A 12678-nucleotide genomic window follows, 5' to 3' on the forward strand; every position below is an offset into this window, starting at 1 on the left:
CCCCCCCCCCCCCCCCACAGTGCCCTGTCTCTTTTAAAATGGGGACCTCCAGGCAGCCCACCCCCTTAACTTTGACCTTTACAGCAGCTGCTCTTTAACAGTGAGTTCACAGCACCCCACCCCTCTTGACAGTGACCTCCACCATTCCCGGCCCCCCTTAACAGAGACATCCACAGTGACTGCCCCTTTAACAGTGACTGCCACAGTACCCCCACTCCCTTAAAGAGGACCCTCTTCACCGATTATTACACTATGAACTAACTATACAGACATGTAGAGCGGCGCCCCGGGGATCTCACTGCACTTACTATTATCCCCGCGGCGCCGCTCCGTTCTCTTGCTATGTCCTCCAGTATCTCCGTTCCCTAAGTTATGGTAGGCGGAGTCTGCCTTGTTCTCTCTGTAAGCGCTGGCCAATCGCATTGCCAGAGCTCACAGCCTGGGAGAAAATAACCTACAGGCTGTGAGCTCTGCTCTGCGATTTGCCCAGCGCTAGAGCAGAACAAGGGCAGACTCCGCCTACCATAACTTAGTGACTGGAATCTTCGCCTACTATAACTTAGTGAGCGGAGATACCGGAGGGCATAGCGGGGAGAACGGATCGGCGCCGGGAGATAATAGTAAGTGCAATGAGATCCCTGGGCGCCGCTCTACATGTCTGCTATAGTTAGTTCATAGTGTAATAATCCCTGGTGCCCCTGTAATAGTGGCCTCCACAGTCCTATTCTCCCTTAACAGTGACATCCACAATGCCCTCTCCTTTAACAGTGACCTCCACAGCCGCCGCCCCTTTATTAGTGACCTCCACAGTATCCAGTCTCCTTAACAGTGATTTCCACAATAACCCGCCCCTTTCTAACAGTGGACTCCACAGACCTCCGTTCCCTTAAAATGACTGCCACAGTACTCCGCTCCCCTTAACAGTGACCTCCACTGTACCCGCTCCCTTAACAGTGACCTCACAGTACCTCCGCTGCCCCTTTAATAGTGGCCCTACACAGTCCCCTTCTCACTTAACAGTGCCCCTCCACAATGCCGCCCCTTTAAACAGTGACTCCACAGCGGCCTGCCCCTTAACAGTAACATCCCACAGTGCCCTCCCCTTTAAGGCTACATGCACACGACCGTGCCGTCTGCGTGCCTTCCCCAATTTGCAGAACGGAACAGGCAGCCCATTGTAGACATGCCTATTCTTGTCCGCAAAACGGACAAGAATAGGACATGCTATATTTTTTTTGCGGGGCCTCGGAAAGGGCAACGGATGCAGAACGCACACAGAGTGCTGTCCGCACTCTTTTGCGGCCCCATTGAAGTGAATAGGTCAGCACCCGAGCCGCACAAAAACTGCGGCTCGGATGCGGACCCGAAAAAAACGGTCGTGTGCATGAGGCCTAACAGTGACTTTCACAGCGGCCGCCCCTCTATTAGTGTCCTCCACAGTACCCCGTCTCCTTAACAGTGATTTCCACAATATCCCGCCCCTTAATAGTGACCTCCACAGAGCTCCGTTCCCTTAAAATGTGACCTCCACAACACCCCGCCACCTTAACAGTGACCTCTACAGCACCCCGCCCCTTAACACTGACCTCCATAGCGGACCGTTCCCTTAACTGTAACCCCACCGTTCCCTGCCCCCTTAACAGAGACTTCCACAGCGCTCGCCCCTTAAACAGTAACCTCCACAGCAGCCGCCCCTTTATTAGTGACCTCCACAGTACCCTGTCTCCTTAAGGCTGGGTTTACACAGGCGTTGCAGGAAAATGTGCGAGTGCGTTGCGGGAACACCCGCGATTTTTCCGTGCGAGTGCAAAACATTGTAATGCGTTTTGCACTCGCGTGAGAAAAAAAGGCGCATGTTTGGTACCCAAACCTGAACTTCTTCACAGAAGTTCAGGCTTGGGATCGGCGTTCTGTAGATTGTATTATTTTCCCTTATAACATGGTTATAAGGAAAAATAATAGCATTCTGAATACAGAATGCATAGTAAAATAGCGCTGGAGGGGTTAAAAAAATAATAATAATAATTTAATACTCACCTTAGTCCACCTTATCGCGTAGCCCGGCATCTCTTCTTCTCCTTTGCTAACAGGCCTGTGTGAGCATTCATTCAGAACAGACCTTGATGACGTTCACTCCGGTCATCACATGATCCATCAGCATGATCTTTTTACCATGGTGATGGATCATGTGATGACCGATAGACGGTCATCAAAGGTCCTGTAATGAATGCTCACCAAAGGGTCCTGTTCAGCAAAGGAGACAGAAGGAGATGTCGGGCTACGCGATCAAGTGGACTAAGGTGAGTTAAATTTTATATTTTAATTTTTTAACCCCTCCAGCGCTGTTTTACTATGCATTCTTTATCAGATGCTATTATTTTCCCTTATAACCATGTTATAGGGAAAATAATAATGATCGGGTCTCCATCCTGATCGGTCTCCTAGCAACCGTGCGTGAAAAGCGCATCGCATCCGCACTTGCTTGCGATGCTTGGCGATTTTCACGCAACCCCCATTCACTTCTATGGGGCCTGCGTTGCGTAAAAAAAAGAAAAGAATATAGAGCATGCTGCGATTTTCACGCAACGCACAAGTGATGCGTAAAAATAACTGCTCATCTGAACAGCATCAGGATTCAGTGCGGGTGCAATACGTTCACCTACCGCATTGCACCCGTGCGGAACAGTGAACGCAGCCTAACAGTGATTTACACAACACCCCGCCCCCTTAACAGTGGCCTCTACAGCAATCTGCCCCTTAATACTGACCTCCATAGTGGGCCGTCCCCTTAACTGTGACCTCCATAGCAGCCTGCCCCTAGGGTGGTTTTAGGGCAGACAGTCCAGCTTTCAGACTCCCTGTCCTCCGTCCGGTGCAGGGCCTGGACGGACACGGGGATGTCCTTTTGAACAGCTCACTCTCAAACAGCAGCACTGTGCTGTCCGAGTGTGAGCTGCAGGGAGAAAGTCACCCTCCCTTCCACCCCTGCAGCTGACAGAAGTCGATTTTTACCTTAATTTTTTTTAATCCCCGTCTGCTGCGATTAGGGCAGTGGCCTAACCGGGGTCGGGGGCATGGCTTAGCGGGACCGGGGGCGAGTTTTTAAGTCCTACCCTGCCCTCACCTGGACCTCCCTCAGCACTCCGCTCCCTTAACAGTGTCATCCACAGCGCTCTGGCCCTTTAAAAGCTGACCTACAGCAGTGAAGAGAAAATGGCTCGGTTGTTATGGAAACCTGGTTTTAAAACGTGTGTGTATGTGGAGACTAAAGGCCTGCAAGCTTCTATTGGCTGATAAGGCTCATGTGACCAGACTTCTATTGGCTAATGCATTTTTGGGGAATATCTCAGGAACCGTACGTGCTAGATTGCTGAGACACCGTCTAAAACCTTCCGGACACCTGATGTACCTGTGTGCCAAATTTCGAGATTGTAAATGCAACGGTGCGATTCCTTTAGCAGACATACGTACATACACACACACACACACACACTCAGCTTTATTATTTATATTGGGGCATCCAGATGTAAAAGTAATAGAACTATCCTAAACTCATACAAAACTACAATCTATTCAGCATGCTAAAAAAAGCTTTCTAAACCAACATAGAAGAGGATTCTTTACGGTAAGAGCAGTGAGATATGGAACTCTCTGCCTGAGGAGGTGGTGGTGGTAATCTCACCAAACAGTTCAAGAAGGGCCTGGATGTATTTCTGGAGTGTAATAATATTGCAGGTTATAGTTACTAGATTTTTGAGAAGGGTCATTGATCCAGGAGTTATTCTGATTGCCTTTTTGGAGTTGGGAAGGAATTTTATCCCTTAAAATGAGGGAAATTTCCTTCTACGTCATGGGGTTTTGCCATCCTCCTGGATCAACTTTTCAGGGAATTGTAGTAGGATACAAAATTTTGATTCAATTTTGATACCATAAAAAAGTATTGTGATATTCGATACCATGCAAAAATTAAACACAAAAAAGCCGTGTGCATTCCGCATTTTATGTAACGGCCTGCCTATAATACAACAGTCGTATCCTACTTTTTGTGGGGGATAAGGTGACTAAAAAATTGGTGAATTTTTTTTTTTTTTCTGTTACGGCGTTCACCACGTAGGAGATTTTTTAAAATATTTTAATAGTTTGGACTTTTTCGGGCGTGGCGATAAGTAATTTGTTTATTTTATTGTTTATGTATTTTATATGTAAAATTGGGAAAGGGGGTGATTTAAAATTTTTTTTTTTTTTTACTTTTTTTTAAATTATTTAATTTAACTATTAGTCCCCTTAGGGGGCTAGAACAATTGTGCTATTCATCCTAGTAGAGATCTATTAGGGTGAAGAGAATTTTACACTGTCCCTGCTGCCCTATGGTTTGTGCACACAGCAGCAGGGAGCTTACCATGGCAGCCATGGATGACTTCAGCCGCATCCTGGCTGCCATGGTAGCCGATCGGAGCCCCGAGATTTCACTGCTGGGGCTCCAATCAGAAGCTGTCACTGCCACCAATGAATATTATGAGGGGGAGGGGACCCTGTGTCCACTGCCACCAATGAATACAATATGGGTGGGGGCTGCAGCGCCACCAATTAATATAATACTGGTGTGTCTATGTGTGTGTAGGGGGGGGGCACTGCACCACCAATGAATATAGTTAACCCATTAATACAAATGTAGGTTGTGGGTGCCGGCCATATCACACAGCTGCCACTCGACCTCAGTGACAGGGATCCCGCCGAACCGCATCAGGTGCCACAGCCTAAATTTGTATTTATGGGTTAATTATATTGGTGGTGCAGTGGCCAGAGCCCCTCCTCTCCTTCTCAGTATTGGCCTCTCATTGGTGGCCAGGGGCAGCCGCATCACGCTGAGAGCAGCGCGTGCCATGCTCTCTAACTGATACTAGGCTGCGCAGCCTACTATCGGAAAATAGCAAATCCTGGTATCGGATCGATCAGGGCCTAAAAGTATTGATTGGGTATCGGTAGTTCGATACCCGGTGCAACCCTAATTGCTATATGGCATTTCAGTTGTGCTGTGTGTGCCAGCATCGGATGCTTGTGGGTTTGAAGTTGGGCCATTGTGATCAACCACGTATCCTGACCTCGGTTACTTGTGGTGTAAATCTGTGGATGACACTTGTGGGGATCTGTGGATGACACTTGTGGGGATCTGTGGATGACACTTGTGGGGATCTGTGGATGACACTTGTGGGGATCTGTGGATGACACTTGTGGGGATCTGTGGATGACACTTGTGGGGATCTGTGGATGACACTTGTGGGGATCTGTGGATGACACTTGTGGGGATCTGTGGATGACACTTGTGGGGATCTGTGGATGACACTTGTGGGGATCTGTGGATGACACTTGTGGGGATCTGTGGGTGACACTTGTGGGGATCTGTGGGTGACACTTGTGGGGATCTGTGGGTGACACTTGTGGGGATCTGTGGGTGACACTTGTGGGGATCTGTGGGTGACACTTGTGGGGATCTGTGGGTGACACTTGTGGGGATCTGTGGGTGACACTTGTGGGGATCTGTGGATGACACTTGTGGGGATCTGTGGATGACACTTGTGGGGATCTGTGGATGACACTTGTGGGGATCTGTGGATGACACTTGTGGGGATCTGTGGATGACACTTGTGGGGATCTGTGGATGACACTTATGAGGGAGCTGTGGATGACACTTATGGGGGAGCTGTGGATGACACTTATGGGGGATCTGTGGATGACACTTATGGGGGATCTTTGGATGACACTGATGGGGATCTGTGGATGACACTGATGGGGATCTGTGGATGACACTGATGGGGATCTGTGGATGACATGGTATGTAGCTGGAGGGAGAAAATGTGGCCTTACCACAATGAAGAGTACCGTCTGTATAAATAGGTGGCCGACAAAAAAGTGGCGGGTCAATAGGCAGAGTCAAGCGGGGCGGCAAAATTACCTTTTGCCTAGGGTGGCAAAAATCCTTGCACCAGTCCTGCTGGCCCTTAGTTCACAGTTTAGACTTGGTCTTTCTGGTACTCTGAAACACCTTCTAGTTAGTCATCCTACTCCAGTGTCCCTATACGAGGCTATGTCTTTAGCAATTCGACTTGACAGACATCTTGGGTAACGTAAGTGGGAAAGATCTGTCTTTGTCCATCCTTCTTTTCCCTCTGTTCCTCAAGCCTCTGTGTCCAAAGCGCCAGTGAAGTCCACGGAGCCCATGCAGGGGCTACCATGTCTTCTCAGCAATGTAAGGAACACCACCTGAAGAATTGACTTTGCTTCTACTGCAGCAGTCCTGCACATCATCTGCGGTATTGTCATTCTAGGCAAAAGGCGGAAAACCTAAGCGTCAGAGTGATGATCGGGGAGGTCACTCAGATGCATAGGTATTTCCTGAAAAGACTCATAGGGTTCTACTCCCTGTTAATCTGTCGTCACAAGGAAGGTCTGTTTCTGATTTAGCTTTTTTGGATTCGGGGGCTGCAGCTAACTTTGTTAATTTTAATTTTGGGTCAGCCTTGGGTCTCATAGTATGTAAACTACCTAAACCCATTCCAGTTTCTGGGGTTGATACTACTCCATTAGCCGGAGGGTTTATTGAGTATAAAACCCTTGAACTTGTTATGAAGGTCGGGTCTATTCATTCTGAAAAGTGTTTCATATGTCTTGAAAAATTTGTCTGCAGATGTCATCTTTGGAATACCCTGGTTGATGGTAGAATTCATTAACAATATATTTTTAGTATTAGTAAAGTTACTAATGTACTTATACTATGCATTGAATTGTATTAAAAAAAATAAAGCAAAAGAGTCTCAGTAATGTAATAGCTGCTGTCAGAATTTCTCTATTAGTTCTCGTTAATCATGTGTATTTTGTTTAATTATTAATAATAATAATAATAATAATAATAATAAATGTGTCAGCACACATCACACTGTGGGTTGTGCGGTGGATTTCTCAGAGCCAGGAAGTTGCACGATAGCCCGGTGCCGAGCTTCAGATGCTGAGTAATTTTTCCTTGGTTTAAATATAATGGAGTAGTAGGAAGTGAAATACAGAAGAAATGTAAAAGATCATTACATTTCTTTCTTGTGTAATGCCAAAGATAAAAGCATCTTTCTTTACAGGGTTGTCTCATCAAGAACCCCCTGTTCCTATTAGAGATTAGATGGTTGGTCCTACTTCAATCAGAAAAGTGGTGGTCTTCATGATATTACTCACATAGCTCTCTTAGATTGCAATGAAATTAATAAGGCCCTTACTGCAATTAGAATTATTATTTAGTCTCCAACTGTAACGTCTTTAAAGATAGGTTATGGGTCCCAACACTGGTGAGCTGCATGCGACCCATATGTCACACTATTGTTTGCACTGCTTCCTTTATGCAGGAATTGGGCCTTGCACCCTATTTTCATATGGGGCATTTCTGGGGCTCCAGAGTTCTGTCCGTTTCTCTAATGAAAGAAATTTTTTGAATAGCAAAATACAATATTTACCCACCTTGTACAGAGGCCATGTGATGTCAATAAGTAGATGATGAACAATCTGCAGTCACATTAAGTGGTAATGTATCGTTTGGCTGGGCTTATCTTCCACACTGTGCTTCTAGTCGGGTCTAGAACTGCAGATATCTACCACCTGTACTCAGAAAGTTATCATTTTGTTATCTGTAGTGTTACATAGGACTGCAAGTGACATACACTACATTATCTGTACTTAGAGAGTTATCATTGTGTTATCTGTGGCATTATACATGTATACAACAGCATATTACATCTACTACATTATCTGTACTTGGATATCACTATGTTATCTGTAGCGTTACATAAGTCTGCGGGTGACATCTGCTACGTTATCTGTACTCCGAGAGTTATCACTGTGTTATCTGTGGTATTACATAGGACTGTGGGTGGTATCTACTACGTTATCTGTACTCCGAGAGTTATCACTGTGTTATCTGTGGTATTACATAGGACTGTGGGTGGTATCTACTACATTATCTGTGTCCAGGGTTATCTGTGGTGTTACATAGGACTAGAGTTATCAAAGAGTTGCCTATTTTTAGTCTTTGGCTGGACATTGGCATTATGGCCAAATGCCCAGTTATTGATATTAAACTTATCGACGTCTTAGTGAATTTGTTTAAGTAATTATGTTTTTAGTATAAAATGCACAGAAAATGTTAAAGGACAGAACAGGGACTAGGGGTGACACTCATTAAGTGATGTACGGCACAATAGTGGCATATTAAAGTTGCATATTTTGTCACACCATTTTTGCTGCAAAATCTGCAACTTTTCCCCCTTTACGTCACCTTTCAGAAGTGGTAAAAAAGGGGATGGGTTGTTGAGCAGGTCCGCCTCAATTATTTTTATTCACTCCAGCTAGGGAGCTGCCGTAGGTTTTAGACACGAGCGGGACGGATTAGGTCCGGATGCGTTCAGGGTGCGTTCAGTCCAACTCGTACTATTTTGCAAGCAAGTTCAGTCAGTTTTGTCTGCGATTGTCACGCGCGTGATAGACAACTGAAGGTTTACAAACAACATCTCCTAGCAACCATCAGTGAAAAACGCATCACTTGCTTGCGGATGCGATGCGTTTTTCACGCAGACCCATTCACTTCAATGGGGCTAGGGCTGCGTGAAAAACGCTGAATATAGAACATGTTGCGATTTTTACGCAACGCAGAACTGATGCTTGAAAAAAAAACACTCATGTACACAGACCCATTGAAAAGAATTGGTCCGGATTCAGTGCGGGTGCTATGCGTTCACGTCACGCATTGCACCCACTCGGAAAACTCGTTTGTGTGAAAGGGGCCTTAGACAGTCACACGGCCTGCCAGAGGATGCAACAAATCTATGAGAAGCCTGCACCTCTACATAAGTTTGGCAAATCCTCCGCCTGCGCAGGAGGAATCAAGCCCGTCATGGAAAATGCCAGTCTTGATAAATAAGTGATAAAACTGCCTTTTATATAAGGCGGCATTCACACAACGATATTTGTATTGCGATACGCAAAACACGGATACTGGCCCTGTGTGTTCCGCATTTTACGGATCAGCACTTCCCTCCCTTTGTTAGAAATGCCTATTCTTGTCCACAAAATGGACAAGAATAGGACATTCTACTTTTTTGCGGGGCCACGGAATAGACAGATTTCCAAAACATCTGCAGACATCATGCCTACATTTCCCATGATACTTTGTTATTTTGTGAATGGTCCTGCCCAGTCACTGCAAGTCTTAATGCCTCTAGTACACCTTTGCTGCCCCTGTATTGTATTGCATTTGCACCTGGTCTGTTCAGAGACTGGGAAATGAAAACTGAGTTTCCAATGAAGGTATGAAGGGGAGAGAAGGGCGTAAATCAGAGAATTGTTATTGATAGTGGCAGAGTAGCGGATTGGAAAGCGTCAGCGTAGTAGGTGGAATTTGGGTGCAAAAAGTGGATTGGACGTCTTAGAGTGGGCTAGGATCCAAGCAAAGAGTGATGATATTGATTTGGCTGAAACGGAAGCGACCACAGTGGATTCGGCAGAGCCTCAGAAATGAAAGTGGGAGAAAAAAAGGTATGTGATATACTTTGGAAGGGATAAGCAAAAGAAAATTGAGGAGAAAAGAGGACTTACAACCAAAGCCATTAAACAATCAAGTTAAAGTTTGATGCAACTTTGCATTTAATGTGTTAACATTTGCTAACTGCCATCTGTAGGTCACTGCAATCCACCATGTTCCCAGTTGATCCAGGCTTTCTTGGCTTCTTAGGTCATTTCCTTTTTCTGATTTTTCCTTCAAGGTGTATTAATGTGGGAAGTATTCACCGAGGGTAAGATGCCTTTTGAGAGCTATTCAAATGTTGAAGTGGTAGAAATGGTATCAAGAGGAGAAAGACTATATCGACCAAGGCTGGCATCGAAAAGAATATACCCTATTATGATGGAATGCTGGAATGAGGTAAGCTGATGGACTCATAGATCCCAACATTTCAATATTTGTGCAGGACCAATAGCCAAGTTGTATTTCTCTAACATTAACCCCTTGGCTACCCATGATGTACTAGTATGTCAAGATGATCAAGCGGGCACTGGAGCGGTGCGTGCGCGATCAATGCAGTGACTGCCGGGTCCTCGCTGTATCCGCCGGCATTGCTGTAAACAGCGATGTTGGCAGTTTAACTCTTTGTAGCCTCCCTAGCATCGCGGGTGACGCTAGAGGGCTTGTTCCGTTGTGGCCTGCTCTTGGCTTGTCCTCTCTCCTCCAGTGAGCCCCACCATTTGCTCAACCTTACTGGGTGCTGATGCTGGCCCTGGATTGATGGTTTGGATTTATGTTGTAATGAAATCAATGTTTTAGAATGGGTGATTTCACACAGATTTTTTTTTTAAACACGCCACATTGTGGTGTCTTTCATGGTGTTTTTATTTTGTGCTCAAAAATGCTGAGGCTAAATGTTACATTCAAGTCTGAGCCCGCTCTGGATAAGGCATTTTTGTCTTGTGTTTTTGCCAAAGTATTCTTTATAGAACATAAAAAACAGCAGGAAATCACTTATATACAAATGTAACAGATTTTTAAAAAAAAACAGCATTAGAAACAAAAAACACAAATAAACTATACAAACTCAGGCCTAAAGGGATGTTCCAGATTCATCAGATACTTTCCTAGTGAAAAGTTATGTCCTTTTCTGTTATGCTTAGGCTACATGCACACGACCGTTGTGTGCTTTACGGTCCGCAAATCGCGGATCCGCAAAACACTGATGGCGTCCGTGTGTGTTCCGCAATTTAGCGGAACGGCATGGACAGCTTTTAACATAAATGCCTATTCTTGTCCGCAAAGCGCGGACAAGAATAGGACATGTTATATTTTTTTTGCAGACCACGGAACGGAGCAATGGATGCGGACAGCACACGGAGTGCTGTCCGCATCTTTTGCGGCCCCACTGAAGTGAATAGGTCCGCAACTGAGCCGCAGTTTTGGACCAAAACAATGGCCGTGTGCATGAGGCCTTCATTATTTACTTCCAGTGGATTATAGTATGTCCTAGTCAGTTCCTATTCAATGACCGCTATAACAGAGATCTTTAAAAGAGGACTTAGGCTACTTTCACACCTGCCTTAGGTGCGGATCCGTCTGGTATCTGCACAGACGGATCCGCACCTATAATGCAAACGCTTGTATCCGTTCAGAACGGATCCGTTTGCATTACCATGAACAAAAAAAAAAAAACTTTTTTTTTTTTTTTTTTTGGTTCATGATAATGCAAACGGATCCGTTTTGACTTTACATTGAAAGTCAATGGGGGACGGATCCGTTTGAAAATTGAGCCATATTGTGTCATCTTCAAACGGATCCGTCCTCATTGACTTACATTGTAAGTCTGGACGGATCCGTTTGCCTCCGCACGGCCAGGCGGACACCCGAACGCTGCAAGCTGCGTTCAGGGGTCCGCCTGCTGAGCGGAGCGGAGGACAAACGGTGCCAAACTGATGCATTCTGAGCGGATCCGCATCCACTCAGAATGCATTAGGGCTGGACGGATCCGTTCGGGGCCGCTTGCGAGAGCCTTCAAACGGAGCTCACAAGCGGAGCCCCGAACGCTAGTGTGAAAGTAGCCTTGATCCAGAAAGTTGTATAACTTCTCATTAAATGAAGAATAATAACATTTATTCACTAAAACAGATATGTAGAAGTGGCAGTAACCAGCCATAGGTTTCCTGATTTTATCAGTATAGTTACTGTTATTATAAATTTATTTAATTTTTATATCTTTTTTTCTTCTTTTTAGAGACCAGAAGGACGACCCACATTTTATGACCTGCTGATTAGTATAGGACATATCCTGGAAGGAGAGCTCTGATGTTTTTCTGTCATTATTGGGAACTGATCCTCTGAACTGTTGGACGCCTTTCACTTCTGCTGCAGTTCTTACAACATTTTCTTTTAATATGTTTAGTAAAACCGTTTGGACACTACGTGTTGTACTGATCAGTGATTAGCTCATATTCAGCCCCCATAATGTTGTAAAACCATGGATTCTGGATAAATATTCTTTTTTCTAGACTTTCTGGAACAGTAATCAATGAACAGTATTGAATGTTTTAAATTTCCATTGCGACTGTGACCGTATCTTGCAACAACTAAGAAGCTGTATATAATGAAAATGCTCTATATGACCAAAATTATTGAGTTCAGGTATTTCAGGCACACCCAAACCATTGCATAAGGCTACATGCACACGACCGTATGTGTTTTGCGGTCCGCAAATTGCGGATCCGCAAAAAAAAAAGAATGACATCCATATGCCATCCGTTGTTTTTTTTGCGGATCCAATGCAACAATGCCTAAAACGGACAAGAATAGGTCGTGTTCTATTTTTTTTTTTTTGCGGGACTACGAAACGGACATACTGATGCGGACAGCACACAGTGTGCTGTCCGCATTTTTTGCGGACCCATTGAAATGAATGGGTCTGCATCCTCTTTGCAAAAAAAACGTAACGGACACGGAAACAAAATACGTTTGTGTGCATGTAGCCTAAATCCGGCATGCAGCCATGCAATCTTCACAAGCACTGGCAGCGCTAGTTTCATATTGTGACTTTTTATGTGGCATTCTTATAGAATGTCACCTTTGCCACAAATATGGCATTTCCAGTTTGTTAGATCTGCGTGGAT

General features: G+C 45.0%; 1 protein-coding gene across 4 annotated transcripts in view; it reads left to right on the forward strand.

Annotated features, from left to right (window-relative positions):
* TEC (tec protein tyrosine kinase) overlaps nt 1-12067 on the forward strand; it is a 183244-nt gene extending 171177 nt beyond the window's left edge. For 3 of the 4 annotated variants that reach the window (XM_040418902.1, XM_040418901.1, XM_040418899.1), the window contains exons 17-18: nt 9798-9955; nt 11790-12067. In XM_040418902.1, coding sequence (XP_040274836.1) covers nt 9798-9955; nt 11790-11861 — 230 coding nt within the window. In that variant the 3' untranslated portion in view covers nt 11862-12067. The remainder of the gene's footprint in view (nt 1-9797; nt 9956-11789) is intronic. The other variant, XM_040418900.1, reaches the window with a different exon arrangement.
* Nucleotides 12068-12678: the final 611 nt, after the last annotated feature.

The sequence above is a fragment of the Bufo bufo genome, chromosome 2 (genome assembly GCF_905171765.1).
Source record: "Bufo bufo chromosome 2, aBufBuf1.1, whole genome shotgun sequence".
Taxonomy (NCBI): Eukaryota; Metazoa; Chordata; class Amphibia; order Anura; family Bufonidae; genus Bufo; species Bufo bufo.